Source organism: Lepisosteus oculatus, chromosome 3 (assembly GCF_040954835.1).
Source record: "Lepisosteus oculatus isolate fLepOcu1 chromosome 3, fLepOcu1.hap2, whole genome shotgun sequence".
Classification (NCBI taxonomy): domain Eukaryota; kingdom Metazoa; phylum Chordata; class Actinopteri; order Semionotiformes; family Lepisosteidae; genus Lepisosteus; species Lepisosteus oculatus.
Window position 1 is genome coordinate 2,694,721 of NC_090698.1, and position 17,831 is coordinate 2,712,551.

General features: G+C 52.7%; 1 protein-coding gene across 4 annotated transcripts; it reads left to right on the forward strand.

The window, feature by feature from the left end:
• Positions 1 to 387: 387 nt before the first annotated feature.
• On the forward strand, positions 388 to 16,832 carry fosb (FBJ murine osteosarcoma viral oncogene homolog B). Of its 4 annotated transcripts, none has more exons than XM_069187816.1 (6): positions 388 to 1,817; positions 2,349 to 2,529; positions 4,531 to 4,857; positions 6,257 to 6,364; positions 8,208 to 8,519; positions 14,084 to 16,832. In XM_069187816.1, exons 2-6 carry the CDS (start codon positions 2,404 to 2,406, stop codon positions 14,150 to 14,152), a joined length of 942 nt encoding a protein of 313 aa, XP_069043917.1. In that variant the 5' UTR covers positions 388 to 1,817; positions 2,349 to 2,403; the 3' UTR covers positions 14,153 to 16,832. The 4 variants fall into 4 exon arrangements, with proteins under 4 accessions (XP_069043917.1, XP_069043915.1, XP_069043913.1 ...); XM_069187814.1 differs by having other exon boundaries at positions 391 to 1,817; positions 8,623 to 16,832; XM_069187812.1 differs by having other exon boundaries at positions 393 to 1,817; positions 8,208 to 16,832.
• The last annotated feature ends 999 nt before the right edge of the window (positions 16,833 to 17,831 follow it).

Genomic DNA, 17,831 nt, shown 5'->3' on the forward strand with positions numbered 1-17,831 from the left:
CGCCCTGCGGAGCGGGAGAACAGGCGTCGCGTGTCTCCGCACCTCGCGACACAAGCGCGCGTGATGACCGGTGAGGGATCTTCAGCCTCTAAATAGTGTTGTTTCAGTTTCAGTTGAACAATCGCACGATTCTACACATTTCACAGATTTTTATTGCAAGTACAACGATACAAGTACAACAGCGAGACCGCTGATGTGTTTTTATTTCTATAAAAATGGACCTCGTTGACGTTCCAGTAAAATTATTGTAACGTAACGTCTTGTGCTGGAAACCTAAAAGGCCCATTTTGAAAATGGAGATTGATGATTTTGCGTATATCAATAATAATAATAATAATAATAATATTAATAATACGATGTTAAATTAATTTGCTCACAGCGATACAGGGACCATACCTACGTTTCAGCTCGACACCAGCTGAAGCTAGCGGGCGGGTTCAATCTCGCCTCATCCGCCGAGCCCCCTCTCTGCCTTGAATCCTGCCGGGGCGAGAATCCCGTTCTTCCTGCGGGCTCGCGGCTCGCAAGGCGCCGGGGAATCCGCAGGGCGTGTCCCCGAGAAAGTTCAAGGCACTTTCCTCAGTTTGCTCGAGGCGTGTTCTCGTGCGAGCCTGCACAGAGTCTGTCTGTGTGCGCGACGAGGCTGACGGGGTCCGCCCGGTTTCGTAACAGGGAGAGACGAGGAGCACTTAACGCTTCGAAAACGGCCTCTTGAGCGGCTGTGGAGCGGTGTGCAATCGGCCGTAACCTCTGTTTGCAAACAGCCGTCGAAACATTGTCTGTTTTTTAATGCATTATAAAACTATAAAATTGATTATGCAATAGAAAACAATATGTATATCTATCAATGCTGGTTAGCAAGCAAGACAATAGCTCTTTCAGAATGTTCTGAATGCAGAGGCTGCTTTTTTGCATTAACTTACTAGATCAAGTAAGGGACTGGACAGGTTCAAAATGTGTCTGCAGGCACACGGCGGCGGTTTGATAAAACGGAATTTCGCCGTATTTTACATTAGAGGTAGATTTTTGTGGTGCGTTCTTGCACTCGGCTTCTGTCATTTCTTTTTTTCTCGGAACCAACCCAAGAGACCTTGCCAAGATCTAACGTGTAGCATAAGCACAGCGCATAATGTCGTTTAGTTTCTGAGAAACTGTATTTACTGCTGTGACGGACAGAAATCGGGTTGGCTGTACGCTGTCTCGTTTGGTACGATTTTCCTTTGTAATCTAGAAAAAATCTCCCCTGCACAGGTTACAAGAACCTGTGCGAGATTCTCCTCTCAAATCCGAATCGGTGCGCTGATAGTAAAAGTTTCTATTATTAACAGCCTACAAGGCCAATGCGATTTCTGTGGGAGAGGGAATCCCTAAACGTCATTGCTAGGATACCAAACAAAAACACAGACTAGACAACCCCATATATGGGCACGTACGTCATCGGAACTCCGAGGGCGGGACTAGGAAATCCTAGTTTACAATGCCGCGCGTTGAGTTCGTTTCATTCATAAAGACAAGAAGCTGCTCCGCTGCGAGGATCTTACTACCAACCCCAGTAACACGCAGAGCGGTGTTTTTAGTACTGTTTCTTTGTGTGTTTGTTCTTTGCGTTGTTGTTTTTTTTAAACGACATTCACCATTTCTACCGGAAAACCCATGGATTCTACCTGCTAAACAACCAGGAGTTTATAAAGGAAGGGCTCGGGGACCCGGAGTAATTCAAAACAAGGAAACCGCACGGATTGGTTGTTGGGACTTGTGTTTTCACTGGGGGGGACGATCGTTGCATCTGAAGGACACCGGCCAGGAGATCAGAACAGGTGAGAGCCCCGCTTGTCGTCTAACTGAACCGTCCGGGAAGAGCGGGCTACTAAGGAGCCAACGCCACGAGCGGTGTTTCCATATCTTTCATTTACACCAGGAATTTCACATGCTTGAGTAACTCTGGCATTCATAAAAATGTCATGTTTCTCCTGCTCGAACCGCGGTGACATTTAAGCACGTGTATTTATACCGGCTTGCGTTTGGAGGCACTGGCGACTGCCGCCTTGTGCGTCTTAATCGTATCCTATCTGCACCATGTAGAGAGGGACGTGTTGCGCTCCGTAGTCTGATTCGTGCTCCTACTGTTTTCGTGGCGCGGTAGAAAATGACAGCTGTGTTTCCCAGTGCGCTGTCTAGCGTGCAGTTAGGGGCAGTCTGGGTGCACCTGTAGAGGGTGACCGTCCTGTTTGCCAGACCATCCTCCGCGCTGCCCTGTCTCGGAGCAAGAGCGAGCGAGCTGTGACCTTTCGCTAACCCCACCTGCCTGCCCTTGTGTGTGTTGTGTGTGCTGGCCGGCGGCTTTGCAGGGCTGCCGAGGCTCCGCGGGGACGGACGCACCGGTCTCTCGGCTCAGGCGGGGAGATGTTCCAGGGGTTCCCCGGCGACTTCGACTCAGGCTCCCGCGGCAGCTCGTCTCCTTCGGCCGAGTCCCAGTACCTGTCCTCCGTGGACTCCTTCGGGAGCCCACCGACCACCGCTGCTCCCCAAGTAAGTCAAGCCGATTTTTTAAGGGGCATTGCAGATTCTAGAAGAGTGTGTGTGTGTGTGTGTATTTTAACATAAAATAGACGATGTGACAGCGACTCGTTTCTGTACCCTTGCAGTAGCCTAGTAGAAAAACGCAGAAGCCGCGCTTTGACAGCGTGTTTATGAACTAACGCTAAAACTGCTGTCCGGACCCGGGCAGCCGACAAACTAGAAAGCAGACCGAGAGCACCGTCTAGTACCGTGCCAGGGATGTCGGAGCAGACGCTGAAGCTGCTCCGTGCCCACAGAGGTTCTCTGAACCCCCCCCCAACACACGCACACCAAGAGAGAAACCCGCAATTCTCCGTGTTCCTCAAGCAAAACACCGGAAGCTGGTTTCTCTCCGCGTCGAGCTGCGAAGGCGTCTTTTTTTAGCGATTCTCCGGCGCTCGGACAGCTTTCATCTTGCGGGGATGGAAAGCCAGTCAGCCGCCGGCCGAGCAAGCCGGCTGCGGCGCGGTAGGTTTCCAGCGCTGCGTAACGGATGACGGGCTCGGAACTCTCCGACTGACGCTTGGCACGCACCCGCCAAGCCCCTCCCTCGCCTGCACGGTCCTCTCTCGGCAGCCCTGTCAGTGACGTCGACGCGTTCTATTTTGGAGTGTTACGTCGCGTTGCTAAGGGGAACACGGGGGGGGAGCGGAGGAGGAGGTGAGCTCTGATTGGCTGTAACGGGGGCTTCAAAGCAGCGCCTCCCCCTCCCCCACGTGGCGTGTGCTGTCATTCGTAGGAGCGCAAGAGAGGCTTGCTTGAATATTAATCATATTGTAATACAATGTAATCGCCTGTGAGCTAAATTAAGCCCAGATTCTAGATATATTAGGGGCTTCTAATTTTACTTTTGCAACGTCGTATAAGTGCCTATTTTTACCGCTGTCGTCCGTTGTTTCGGGGAAAAAGAGATACACAACACAGAGCACCATAAAAATGGACTTCTTGCATTTGACTGGGAAAATATTAACTTGTTTTTTACACAAAGCGTCGCATAATAACTATCTATTCAAGGTTAGGAGTCCAGTAAATGAATATCGTAATTGGAGGAAATATGCACAATAAGTAATATTTCACGATATTAAGAAACAACCGTCTAAAAACACACTTTGTATTCTTAGCTTCCGATCTCTATGATTATGAAAGGTAAAAATACTTGTGTATTTTACAAGGATCACCTTTCAGGGCTTTACTGAAAGCAAGCACTAATTGTGCCTTTTGGGACTGGATATTAATTTGCTCCGGCTGATTACGGCTCTCCTAATTAATAACGGTTGCTTCCTCACAGATATTAGTCACCACAGCTCTGAAAGACACATTTACATTATAATTCACACACTTGAACATCCCAAACAACAGTCCACAGCCAAAATGTTTTTTTTGTTTTCCTCTTTTTTACTTCTGCCTACTCTAACCTCGGCCCAGTTACTCTAGGAAGTAAAAAGAGCCTGTGCTTCAGTTCTAGTTATCACCTGTCCACACGTCTCTGTCCTCAATAAGCCTGTCTTGCGCTCCTCCTGCTTGATGGTGGTGCCTGTTGCTCCAGTGCACCTCTCGTCTCGCTGTCACGCACGCAGGGTCGCCGATCCCACCGGTGGGTGGGAATTTGCAGGATTGTAGGATCTTCCGAGGTGAAACGTAGTTTACTCTTGAAAACACTTTCTCGGGTTGGAATGGTCAGTTGATTTTTTTTTTGTGGGTGTGTGTGTTACTAATGCAGCCCATTCGGGGTCGGCCTCCAAAGAGGCATCGCGTTCATTGGGAAAGAAAAAAGAAAGCGACAGGCTGGGGTGTTTACCCAGCTGAGGCTCTGCAATGGATACGGACAGCTGTGCAAAGTGCAAATCCGGTGATACAGAATTGCACACTTTTGGAGAATTGGACAGCCGCTTGCTGGGCCCTTGATAGTGTGTGTGCTGTGTTTTAATGACGCTCTAAACTGATGGAATTCTGCCCTGTATCTCTGTGCAGTGGAGGCCTAACCTGGCGCCCCCTTGTGTCTGTCTCCAGGAGTGTGCGGCGGCGGCAGCGTTGGAAATGCCAGGCTCCTTCGTGCCCACCGTGACGGCCATCACCACCAGCCAGGACCTGCAGTGGTTGGTCCAGCCCACCCTCATCTCCTCCGTGGCACAGAGCCAGAGCACCTCTGCTCCCGCCACATCCCAGCAGGCGCTCATGGACCCCTACGACATGCCGGGGCCCAGCTACTCCGGCCCCGGCTACACGCCCCCCAGCGCAGACACCCCCGGGCCCAGCCGCCCCACCCGCACTCGCACCCGCCGCACTCGCGATGAATCGGTGAGTCCTGCCTCTCCCTCTCCCTCCCTCTCCCTCTCCGCCTCCCTCTCCCTCTCCCTCTCTGCCTCCCTCTCCCTCTCCGCCTCCCTCTCCCTCGCCCTCTCCGCCTCCTTCTCCCTCTCCTCCTCCGCCTCCCTCTCCATCTCCCTCTCCGCCTCCGCCTCCCTCTCCGCCTCCCTCTCCCTCTCCCTCTCCGCCTCCCTCTCCCTCTCCCTCTCCTCCTCCACCTCCCTCTCCATCTCCCTCTCCCTCTCCATCTCCCTCTTCCTCTCCGCCTCCGCCTCCGCCTCCTTCTCCCTCTCCTCCTCCGCCTCCCTCTCCATCTCCCTCTCCCTCTCCCTCTCCTCCTCCGCCTTCCTCTCCCTCTCCCTCTCTGCCTCCCTCTTCCTCTCAGCCTCCGCCTCCTTCTCCCTCTCCTCCTCCGCCTCCCCCTCCATCTCCCTCTCCCTCTCCCTCTCCCTCTCCTCCTCCGCCTTCCTCTCCCTCTCCATCTCCCTCTCCCTCTCCCTTTCCTCCTCTGCCTTCCTCTCCCTCTCCCTCTTCCTCTCCATCTCCCTCTCCTCCTCCGCCTTCCTCTCCCTCTCCCTCTCCATCTCCCTCTCCCTCTCCCTCTCCTCCTCCGCCTTCCTCTCCCTCTCCATCTCCCTCTCCCTCTCCCTCTCCTCCTCCGCCTTCCTCTCCCTCTCCCTCTCCCTCTCCATCTCCCTCTCCTCCTCCGCCTTCCTCTCCCTCTCCCTCTCCCTCTTCCTCTCCCCTCTCCCCTCTCTCTCTCCCCTCTCCCTCTCCCCTCTCCCCTCTCCCTCTCCCTCTCCATCTCCCTCTCCTCCTCCGCCTTCCTCTCCCTCTCCATCTCCCTCTCCCTCTCCCTCTCCTCCTCCGCCTTCCTCTCCCTCTCCCTCTCCCTCTCCATCTCCCTCTCCTCCTCCGCCTCCCTCTCCCTCTCCCTCTCCATCTCCCTCTCCCTCTCCCTCTCCTCCTCCGCCTTCCTCTCCCTCTCCCTCTCCCTCTCCCTCTCCCTCTCCTCCTCCGCCTCCGCCTCCCTCTCCGCCTCCCTCTCCCTCTCCCTCTCCGCCTCCCTCTCCCTCTCCCTCTCCTCTTCCGCCTTCCTCTCCCTCTCCCTCTCCCTCTCCATCTCCCTCTCCTCCTCCGCCTTCCTCTCCCTCTCCCTCTCCCTCTCCTCCTCCGCCTTCCTCTCCCTCTCCATCTCCCCCTCCCTCTCCCTCTCCCTCTCCCTCTCCCTCTCCCTCTCCTCCTCCGCCTTCCTCTCCCTCTCCCTCTCCCTCTCCCCTCTCCCCCCAATCTCCAGCTACTGTCACCTGCCTCCAAGGGAACCCCTGTGACCCCCCCCCCAGAACGCGCCAGCGTCTCATTAACGCGTTGTCTCTGCCCCCCCCATCAGCTCACCCCGGAGGAGGAAGAGAAGAGGCGAGTGCGCCGCGAACGGAACAAGCTCGCAGCCGCCAAGTGTCGGAACCGCCGGCGGGAGCTGACCGACAGGCTGCAGTCGGTGAGTGACCCCGGGTTCGAGTGAGGCTGAAGAGAGAGCAAAACAAACACTGCACGTTACCCCACTCATGCTACTTCTCGGGGGGCTTGGTGCAATTATGACCACCCCGTCGTTCAGGACAGATGTTGGGGTTACAGAGTCCCACTCCGTAAGAGTCTGAGCCAGTCCAGGTCTTCCCTGTTGTAAGAGTCAACCCAGGCAGGAGCTTGATGTTTCGTGCGTTCTGTCTTGTAAGGAATTATTAGGTTACTGTTACAGATGTGGGTGGCATGGTGGTGCATGGTGCCTGCCAATTGCTTTGGTCCCTTTCTGAACACAAATTACAGGTTTGGGGGGGTTTCCTCAATCCCCTTCAGAATTCTGAAGTCGCATCGATATCTCCGGTCAAGGGCAGTACGGTGGCACAGTGGTTAGCGCTACTGCCTCGCAGTGGTGGGGCCCTGAGTTCAATTTTGCACCCGGGGGGCTGTCTTGTATATCTTCCCTGTGTTTGCATGGGTTTTCTCCCGCAGACCCAAGACAAGCTGGCAGGTTATTTGGCTTCAAGGAAAATTGCCCTAGGGGTGTCTGTGTGTCTGTGTGTCTGTGTGTGCCCTGTGATGGACTGGCGTCCTGTCCAGGGTGTATCTGCCTTGGTCTTATTGCTTGCCAGGGGACAGGCTCCAGCTCCCCTGTGACCCTGTATTGGATAAAGTGGTTAAGAAAATAGATGGATGGGTGTTTCAGATAGAGGGGTTTAGGAACATTATAATACCAAGCAGGATAATCAGTAATGAAAATAAATCATTATTATGATGCCAATTGTCATAGATGTGCCAATATGTCAAAATATACCTGAACAGTTGGTATCGTTGGAGGCACCTGAGTGCTTTGACTCTGGCAAAAGAGCATAAACTGGAATAAACAAACTATTAACAACAATAATAACACCTAGATGACATGCAATGATAAAACACTAACATGTTACTCTATTTAGAAACAAGGCGCCAATAAGGCCTGCATCACGACCTGCCAGAAAAACTCAGACCCAGTACTCAAAAATCCTATGTAATGCCTTACAGGCCACAAAAGAGGGTTAAACCTACCACCTAAATAAAGCAGAATTCAGTCTAGTGTCAGATCTCCCTTCCCTTAAATCAGGCTGCTCCAACGTGAATGGGAATCTACCTCCATATTCTAAACACGTATCCACTAACCTGGGAAGAACGTTTTTGATCTGGGGATTCCTTATGAAGGAAATCAGAGTTTCCCCTGTTTCCCTGCTTCTGCCTCTTTTTATCCTGTGTTTCTGGACTGTTGATGACTCTTAATGATTTATCAAGAAACTTAATTAAGAAAGTTAATGTTAAGTGAAAGATAAATGAAGGTAAACCAGAATATTCCTTTTGATTGAGGCCTCTCCAACCCCCAGGAGCTCAGGAAACACCTCGTTTTCTAGTCATTGTTTCTACTTGCTTTGAAACCCCAAGAACTGAAAGCATTAGTTTCTTATGACCACGGTAACAGTATCAAAAACAGGCATTTGCTTCTGTGTCTTCACGTATAATATTTGTGCAAGAGCCTGAAGTGCAGTGAGGAGCTGGAGTCTTGTTTCTGTCCTGGTGCCCACTGGACCAGCTTGTCTGCAACATGTCTGCTGTCTGCTTTGTAAAACTGACAGCGTTGTGGCTGGGAGATGTGAGCAGTGGCTCACATAGGCTCATAGGTTCAGACAGTGCCTGCCAGAGCACCCACAGAGCAAAAGCGTTACGGGGATCCATCCTGCTGTATGTCCTGCTGTTTTTGACACAAAAGTAAAGTCGCGTCCAGCCCTAATCCTGACCCTGCCCCCTCGCTCTCCCAGGAGACGGACCAGCTGGAAGAGGAGAAGGCGGAGCTGGAGGCGGAGATCGCGGAGCTGCAGAAGGAGAAGGAGCGGCTGGAGTTCGTGCTGGTGGCCCATCAGCCCGCTTGCAAGATCCCTTACGAGGAGGAGCCGCCCCAGGGCCAGCTTGCTCAGCAGCAGCCCGGGCCGTCCGTGTCCATCTTGGGGCTCAGCATGAAGGAGGACCCCTTCTACCTGCCGGGGCCACCCGCGCCCCCCGCCTACCCCCCCCACCCTCACCCTCCCAGCGAGCAACAGCAGCAACAGCAGCAGCCCGGGCTGATGCCGGAGGTAGCCTTTTCTAGTTCTTTCTATGCCCAGAGTGGGCCTGTGCTGAGCGCCCCGTGCGTGGCAAACCCCTCATACACATCTTCATTTGTGTTCACCTACCCAGAGGGAACTTCGACCTGCGGGGTCAGCGCCAACCAGCGGAACAGCAGCAGCGATCAGTCCTCAGACTCCCTGAGCTCGCCGTCACTGCTCGCGCTGTGATCGCATTAGCCCCGCCCCCGGCACGCACGCACGCTCGCACACGCACACACAGGCGCAGACGCACACACACACACGCCCGTACCCGCGACCCCGCGCGCGCGCCTCCCGCCCTCGCCGACCGCCTGTGCAGCCTCCTCTCCGTGTTGTCTGGGCGCAGACTGTGCATCTAAACGACAACAGCAACAAAAAAAAACCCACCCATCCGACAAACCGCCCCTCGCCTCTCACCCTCTCACCCCATCTGCCCGCCTCCGGTTCTGCTTCGACTCTCAATGGCGCCGCGCTGCCTTCTCTCTGTTTTTTTTTGTCTTCTCTCTGTCTCCCGCTGTCTGAAGCCGGCCCCCGAGACCTCTCCAGGCCCCTCCAGCTCGTGGGACTTCGACTGAGCGCGCCTCGTCCGCTTTGGGATCAGGAGCCGCACAAATAAAATAAACGCGATCGCTCACGGGCGTTCCCCCCCCCTGGCAGTGGTGGCGGCGGTGGTGTGGGAGGGAGGTGTTAAAATGAACTGAAATTAAAAGTGCAAGATCCCCAAATCGCTGGCTGGGGGGCGGTGAACTGGACCTGGTTTTGGAAACAAAAATCCAGAATCAGAACATGAATCCAGGCGTGAGACTCGAGGGGGGGGGGGCGACTCGGGAGACCGGTGAAGGTGTTTTACAGGCGTCATGGCATAACACAGCCGCGATCTCCGGCCCTGTCCCACCTTCCCAACCACCTTTCCTGCAATGCCTGTCGCATCCCAGGAGTCTCTCTGTTTGGCTCAGTGTGCATCGTTCTTCCTCGTGCTCAAGTTCTCACGTGTTTTTTTATGATGATTTCAATCGTGTCTGGATGGACTGCAGCTGTCTTTGATGGTCTTCACTTACCGGTCATGGGGATTTTTTTTTCCATTTCTTTTTTTTTTTCCTTTTCCGAGCAGACTGGTGCATTGTGACTTGCTGCTGTTTGCTTTCCAAAGTTTGTTTGGAAAAACCGCCCAGACCCTGTCCTTGCTCCTGCAAGAATCCGAGCCTTGAAACCCTTGTCCTCTGCCGCCTCCACTCTGTTCGGTGGGATTTCTGCGGCCGCGCTTCGGGCTGCAGGCTGGGGCTCGTGGGGCTCGTGGAGCGGCGCTATCGCTCAGGAGAGATGGTGGTGTTTTTCGGATTCCCCCCCCCCCCCCGAGGTCTGCCGGCCTGCCTCTCGGCCGCTTTTCCTTGGATTTCTTTCTGGGAGGCTGGGCTTGGGAAGGTGGTCTTGGCACGGCAGATGTTCAGTTTGCAGATCCTGAATCTTTCTTCTGTGAATACGAGCTCGAAGGTGACAAACCGCCAGGAGCACAAACTGCTTTCGCCCAGGGAAGCGTCACATGGTTGTTTGAAACTTGTTGTTCTTGTTATTATAATGACTATTATAATTATTAATAATATTATTTTTTAAATTGTTATTATTCTTGGGCAACTTCAGGCACATCTTGCACTATAAACCTTTTTATATTTAGAAATACCTATGTATAAAAAATACAAATATATACATGAACATTATATATACATTTAATGGATGTAAAGTGTGAATGTTTAAAATAGTCTAACTTATTTACTTCTTGTCAACGGATGGGGATTTGTTGAAAACAGGTCGCAAATCTGTTTGCTTTTATTTTTGTAAAAAGGGGACGGTCATGACCATCCTCTGGAAAACAAACAGCTGTTCACTGCCTAAGCCAGCAATGTGTTTGTATTTGTGCAATGATATAAATATCTATATAAATGTTTTATGCCTTGAGAATATAAAGCTGGTCCCTTTTTCTTTGCACAGCCTGCAGATGGAGCAGGCATCTCCAGTCCTTGAGTGTAGGAGGTTTTAGAACTGCCCCTCAATCAGCGCCCGGTTAACACCTGGAAGCCACAGGTGATCTGACTTCTAAACCCCCTTAATTGGTTTAATTAGGTCATTGAGGTCTGAGATGGAATGGAAGCCAGAAACAAATGCAGCACGCAAAGACTGGACCTGCCTGCCCCTGGCGCACACCAGGATGTGCCTGCATGCTCTGGCCAGGTGGGCGGGGGGGGGGCACTGGGTTGCCATGTTGAGACCAGGCAGGGGGTATGTGGGCTGCCCTGCTGCTCCTCCCCGTCGCCTCCAGTCTCTGTGTCTCAGAGGGAGCTCCAGGCCTGGTGCACTGCTGCTGTGTCAGCAGTGCCGGGTGCCTTACTCCTTCTCAAAGGAGGGACCACCTTTATAACCCCGGCAACATATGTATCGCCTCCCCAAGATGACTTGGCAGCTCTCTGAGCAGATCTCTGGCACTTCAGTTTTCTCTAGGTGGAGGGGAGAAAGTCTCCACCATCAAAGATGAGGGGACTGTTTAATAAATCAAAATACAATCGCAAGGGGTTTCATTTAAGGACAGGATAATTGTTTACAAATTGGGAACAAATTCTCCATGTAAATGCAGTTCTAAGTATCCTACCCTCTCTTTCGTTTTCTGGGACTTGTCTGCTGCAGATGAGGTTTCTGCACGCTGCCAGCTGATCTTGGTGAGGCATATGTACGTGCCTTTTGTTGGTTGGGTCTTGGCGATGTCAGAGTTCAGCAGGGGCTTTCATTCTGATGCTTTCTGTTAACACCTGCTCATGCTGGTGGCTATTCCGCTCATATAAAAAAAAGTCCCTGGGATCGAATGGACACAGCCCATGTCCTTCCAGATTCCCGGACTCCAGTGCATTGCCTACAGCCAGGAATGCACACCTCCTGTGAACTGATCTAAAGCCTCAGCAGCCAGCTGGTACCTGTGCCTGGCTCTCTAGTGAGGCGTCCAGGATTTGTATCAAAACTGCACGGGGCTCTTCTCATCAGCCTGAAACCCACTGGAGGCTAAAGATGGGAGCCCCGGCGCATTTCCTTCTGCTTTGAGCCAGATTCCCCACTGAGCCTTTTGGAGCAACGATGTAACCCAGATTTTGGATCAGTCGAGCTTTAAGACGGCCGTGAATAATAGAAAGATTTGTTATGGGACGGGGTGAGGGCTCTTTTTGTCTCCCTGCTCCTCCCCGCAGTGAAGTTTTGGTTTTTCTGAGGGGAGCCTCTTCCGGATTAAATCCGGAACCCCCCGAGGGGTGCCCCAAAGCCTCGATCTGGGAAGCAGCGTTGCAGGTGAATGTGAACTGTCTGTTACTGACTGAGCTGGTTTCTTTAAGAGGCTGCATTGATCAGCTGATCTGAATCACCCAGACCCACACTGCTCTGCCTGATCACATGTGACCGTTTGAAGACTAATGGCTTCCCTCTGGAAGGGCAGCTCCCTGATTCCGGGTTCCGATTGGCCCGAGTGTCTCTCAGCTTCAGCATTAACCCCCACGAACGTCCCGGAGCCAAACTGCTCAGGCTGTTCTGCTCTTACACGAGACACTGATGGGAGGAATTTTCAAACATGTTGTTGCTCCAGGATCCACAAAAAAAAATCCGAAAGCAACCATAAAGGTTTTTAAAGTAGTGAATCTTGCAAAGTGCAGTGTAGATATGGAAGAAAAATATTCCCGTGAACATAGTTTAGGAATATTAGCTAGAGGTTATTTACAGGAAGAAGAAAAAATTGAGAATGTTTTGCACATTTTGACCTGGAGCGAGAAAACCTGAGAAGGCGCCATTTTTTTGAAAAGCAGATGGTGGGATGGGGGCCGGGAGATGGGCTGCTGGGTCGTGCAGGAAGTGGGTCGGATGTGCTGTGGTGGCCACTTTTCAGAAAGACTTGTCAGAAGAGTCAATGTAAATCAAAGGGCTCCTGCAAACCCCGAACCCCACTGTTCGCTTTGTCGACGAACAGGGAGAAAAGAGGGCAATTTAAATGTGAAATGCGAACAGCGCATCTCCTTGATGTCGCCCTTCTGCAGCCGTGCCAGCTGTGTTTCCCGAGCGAGGGAACAGGCTTGCACATTCCGCTGGGGAATCCTTCAGGGCTCTGGCTTCTGTCAAAGGGAGGCGGAGTTCAGCAGGACCCAGACGAACTGCCAAGTCTCCTCCCCTCGCAGGAGCACTGCTGAGAGCCTGCAGAGGCCAGACTCCAGCTGGTCCAGCTCTTTACTCACCAGCTGCAGGCTTTGATGATGCAGAAAAGGAGAGGTTTTGTGAATGTATATATATATCAGTATATATCTGTCCACCCAGCTTGCTGGACGACAGGAGTTTCGGGATGGACTCAGCCAGCCTGGCAGTGGGAGTCTGATTGCCACACCTGGCGAGCTTGTAGCACGCTGGCCAAGACACGTCAAGGCACTGTGTCCAGCTACAGGCCTGGGTACTGACAGGCACCACACGGAGTGGCGGCATCCAGCTCCTCCCGCGAAGTGAAGCCGGTAGCTGTGATCACGGCTGGAAGCTGTGCGGTTTGGCACGCCGGCCAATTCGGATGGCCTGGTGCCACGATGCCCATCCGCTGGGCAGCATTCCTGCTGACGAAGTGTTTCTGAACGGAGCCAACACAGTGTGAACACAGCCCACACCCCTCTCCCATCCGAGCAGGGTCACCGAACCAGGGAGGCCTGCCAGAAGGAGTGGGAGCTGGTCTATTAAAAGCATTTACAGTGTTATTACCAAAAAAAATAAAACCCAACCCGTGTGATGGCACATCTCGCTGACCTTGGTGTATTCCGATGCCGAACTCGGCTCGGACTGAGCCGAGCGATCCTGCCAGTTTGCAAAGCTGCGGGAGCTCGGCCTTTCCTTTCTGCAAAATCTAGGACTCAGCCGCTCTGTCAGAAAAGGAACAGAATGTGCCGTCCGGCAGCGCGGCGGCGAGGGATCGAGGAGTGTAGGACCCAGCGCTGAGCTTCAGTATCTGAGGTTGTCTTACAGCACTTGAGAGTGTCTCCCTGCTCCCCAGGGGCATGACCCTCTCGCTTGTCCTCTGCTCAACTCCCGGGGGCACGTTTTCCCTGCTGACTAACTGTTGCGCCTGAAGTTTCCCGTTCTGAAACAGTGCTAATGACAGGTGGTTTGCTGGGGGAGGGTAAATCGCGTCGCACAGATATCCAAAGGGCGAGACGTGTCATTTCCTGTTGTTTTTTCACCTGGTCCTGGAGCCTTTACATAGGTAATTTGGTGGAGGTGACGATCTGGCCACTAGTTCTCCAGGACCAGGGCTGGAGGGTTATGATAAAAGAACTAGCTCTTTGAATGCCACAGAAGTGGAGACGCAGACTCCTCTCAGCCCTTACTAGTCTCAAGGTGCCACAGTTTTGCAGACTCATTGCTGCGGAGGGGAAACAGCGGTGCTAATGGACGCAGACTGTGAATGTCGCCCCCCTGTGGTGATGCCCCAGCATTGTGTGTGAACGTTCGCCCCAGAGGCCCGTCTCTCACCTCCCCTCTCTCTTCACTTACAGCTTCTGTGGCCCACAGTGGCGCCGAGACATTGCGACCCAGACTGCCTGCACTCACAGCCCCGATCGTAAAAGAGCTCTCGGGCCGCTCAGGACCGAGGGGGGGTGGGGGAGGGGGCTTAGGGTCCAGCTGGTTCACCTTGAAGAGCTAGAACTAGACTCCACTGCGGTCAGCCAGGTGTGCCAAGACAGGTGTGTTCATTACCTGTATGGGGAGGTGGATGTATATATTGATTTGTTTTTTATTATGTTTTTCTATTACTATTATTTTGATTGTATTCTTGACCTTGCCCAGGGAGACCCTTCTGAAGGAAACCACACTTTTTGTTTTGCTGGGCCAGCGTCATCCAGCCTTTTCTGGGATTTGGGGGTCTTTTTGGGGGTTGTCGAGAGACGGAGGAGGGATGTGTGGCACTCCCCAGCCCCTTGCCACCCCCCCCCAACCTGTGGGGCAAACTGGGGCAAACTGACTGTTGCAGAATAAGGTCTTCAGCTCCATTGCCGGCTGTCCCAATCAGTGTTAAACACAGGGGGGTCACAGAGGGATCCTCCTGTTGAATGTGTGACTGATGGAGGCGCTATTTGCGGCCCAGCATTTGAGAGGAGGAGGGGGGTGAGCCCACACCCCAATATTGAGACTGCAATGCCAATTGATCACTGCTTTACACAATGAGTAGTGGGTGTGGGAAACAGAGTGACCAAGAGATGGATGCTTGAGGTGGGGAAGCCTCCATATTCAAGGGGGTTCTGGGGGGTTCATGTGAATGAGCAAGGTGCCCCTCTCTCCTCTGGAACTCTTTATGCTGTGAACTGCTCTCTGTTAAGACGTTTTAGCTACAGTTTAACTGTATTTGTTTTTTTTTAAACTAACAAACGAGAATTTTCAAAGCTTCTTGCTCTCGAGCAGAACTTTCTCCTCATTTTCTGAATTTATTAATAGAGAATGGAGCCGCCCGGACAGTCAGAGGATGCCGTGAGCATCAGAAACAAGAAAGCAGTCGTTTGCCGTGGGTTTTACTGCAATGGAAATGTAGGGGTGGGGGGTGAAGTATGATCTGTGCCAGGAGAGGAAAAAAGAGCACTTTTGCGCTGGAGCAAAACGCTCTGGAAGCAGAGCAGAGAGGGGTGGAGATAGAGAGCTCAAACAGCATAGGGAACTGGTGGCGCTGCCCTGGGACGAGCCCTGACCAATGTTCCCTCTAAGTGTGAAATGATTCAGTGAACATAGGAAACTGAACTGCGCACAAAAAATTAAAATACCAAAAAAGTATGATAATAATCAAACAAACGCGGTCGTTGATTGGAAAATGCTATATTGACCACATGAGACTGGCTGGGAGGGGCCCAGCTCGGTTGTGTGCGTTATTATCGCTACTCGATCATTGATATCTCTGCTCTCAGAGTCTTGTACCTCCCTGCTCCTGCTCGCTCCAAACTCAGTCTCTAGGACTGGGCTCGTGGAGTCGCTGTCCCGGTCTTTGGGATCTCTATGCTTCTATGAGAATGACAATATTAACAAAAAAAATAATTTCATTTGAACAACTTCAAATTTGGGCACACACCAACCATTAAGGATTAGAGGGAACATTGGCTCTGACCGCCCTGTTCAACACCAGGGGTCCGGCTCTCGGCCGGCTCTGCAGAGAATCTGCCTGGAGGAGGATGCTGAGTCCAGTCTGGCGGTCCTGGTTCCCCAGGCTGTTAGTTAGCATCATCCACCCCTCTGCCCCCACCAGAGACGTCTAATGAATGCAGCCCTTCATGTCTCCAGGTCACTGGCAGGAGGAGATCCCCTCTCAGGCTTGCAGGAACCCAGCTTCGCCTTTGATTACAGTTAAACCCTAAAGCCTATCAGGGAAGCGTACTGAGAGTCCAATACTGTGAAACCCTTCCCATTGCAGCTAATCCTTTGTGGAGTTTTTTTTCATTTTTTTCTTAGGCGAGGCCAGGATGCTATAAGAACAGTTTCTAGAAGTGGCCGTTCAGAGTTGGTAGCTGTTCCCCTGTGTGCAACCAGCGCGCTGGTGCCCCGTGCCATTTCCTGTGTGCAACCAGTGCACTGGCTCCCCGTGCCATTTCCTGTGTGCAACCAGTGCGCTGGCTCCCCATGCCATTTCCTGTGTGCAACCAGTGCGCTGGCTCCCCGTGCCATTTCCTGTGTGCAACCAGTGCGCTGGCTCCCCGTGCCATTTCCTGTGTGCAACCAGTGCACTGGTCCCCGTGCCATTTCCTGTGTGTGCTCCGGTGAGCGGGACCCCGTGCCATTTCCTGTCAGACCTGGGGCCTTGCCTCCTGGCAGCTGGGAGGTGCCCACCGCTGACCCACACGGCTGGGAGCTGGAGGGGCACCCGTCGGCCATGTTTATTTTCTTCTCTGATTGTCAAGGCTGGCTGTTTTCGATTTTCTTTTGCATTGTAAGCTTACGGGGGGAAGAGGGGTGGAGGGTGAAGGGGCAGAAGGTGTGCGTGAGGGGGTGGGAAGTGCAATTTTTGTGGTCAAGGCCAACTGCCCCCCCCCCCTCCTCCAAAACCAACCCACCCCACTCCTTTTCTCTCTCTCTGTCTGTTGTATACTGGGAGACGAGCTCCTCCTCATCTTCGTTTTTTAATCAAACTGTGAAAAATAAAATCCGGAGAGGAGAGGCCTGTCATTCGCTCTCTTTCTGTCTCTCCGGCTCACTTGTGTACAAAAAAAACCCAAAAATATTTTAAAAAACAGCAACAGCAAAAGAAATAAAGAGATATGTACTTGCTGTGGTGGCAGGGGTGGTTTTGTCCGACAGCGTCGGTGTCAGGGAGTGTGGGGAGCGCTGAAACACGCCAGGACCAGCCGCGGCCCGCAGGCTCCGGCCGGGGCCCCCCGGACACGTCCTCGTCTCCCTCAGCGGCTCCAGGGGCGCTCTTCTCGTGCCCCGCAGGGATCAGGAGTCTCAGCTCTTTCACAAACCCGTGCCCCTCTGAGAGCAGCGCCCCGGCCGGGCCCGACACCGCAACGAAGCCGGGTTTCCGCGACAGAAGGCCGAGCAGCAGAAGGAGCAGGCACAAACACGGGGCTGCCCGCAGCGGCACATCACACTGACAACTGCACCACGTAGCAGATCTCCCACACAGGCTGAGTGACAGCAGGGGACCCACAGTAGCTATTCTGCACCAGCTGCCCGGATACACAGCTGAAAAGAGAAATGATTTCAGTGGCGGGACGCAGGAGAAGCTTCAGGGAGGTTAGATTGTGTCAGGACCTCAAGGTTAGCCTCCCCTTCTCTTACGAACAGTGTGCCGAGGCCTGTACGGCTCAGGCAGTCAGGGACCTGGTTTAACGCCTCCTCTGAGGGACAGTGTCCCCTGTCACCTTGTTGGGACACCACTTTGTCCCATTCTGTAGGGAAAATTCTGATTTCTGATGAGATCGGTCCACATAGAGGTAACAGTGACTAAAACTGTTCAGAGCTCATCTGAAGCTGCAGCATTATCAGAACTGACAAGTATTTGTGTCGCTTTACCAGCGCCTGCCAGACATTTTGTATTACATTCGGAGCGACGGCCCACCTAATCATTGGCCCTCATTTAAAAGTTTACTAGTCAGGTGTGTTCTCGACAGCTGGCTCAGGGCGCCCTCTGGTGGCCGGTATTTCACGTTAACGAAATACGAGTTTGTGATTTATACTTTATCAGTAAAGGGAAAACGTATTTTATTTTGCTTACTGTAGTTATTACTAGTTATCATTTGTGGCACCGTTACAATTAGTAGTACT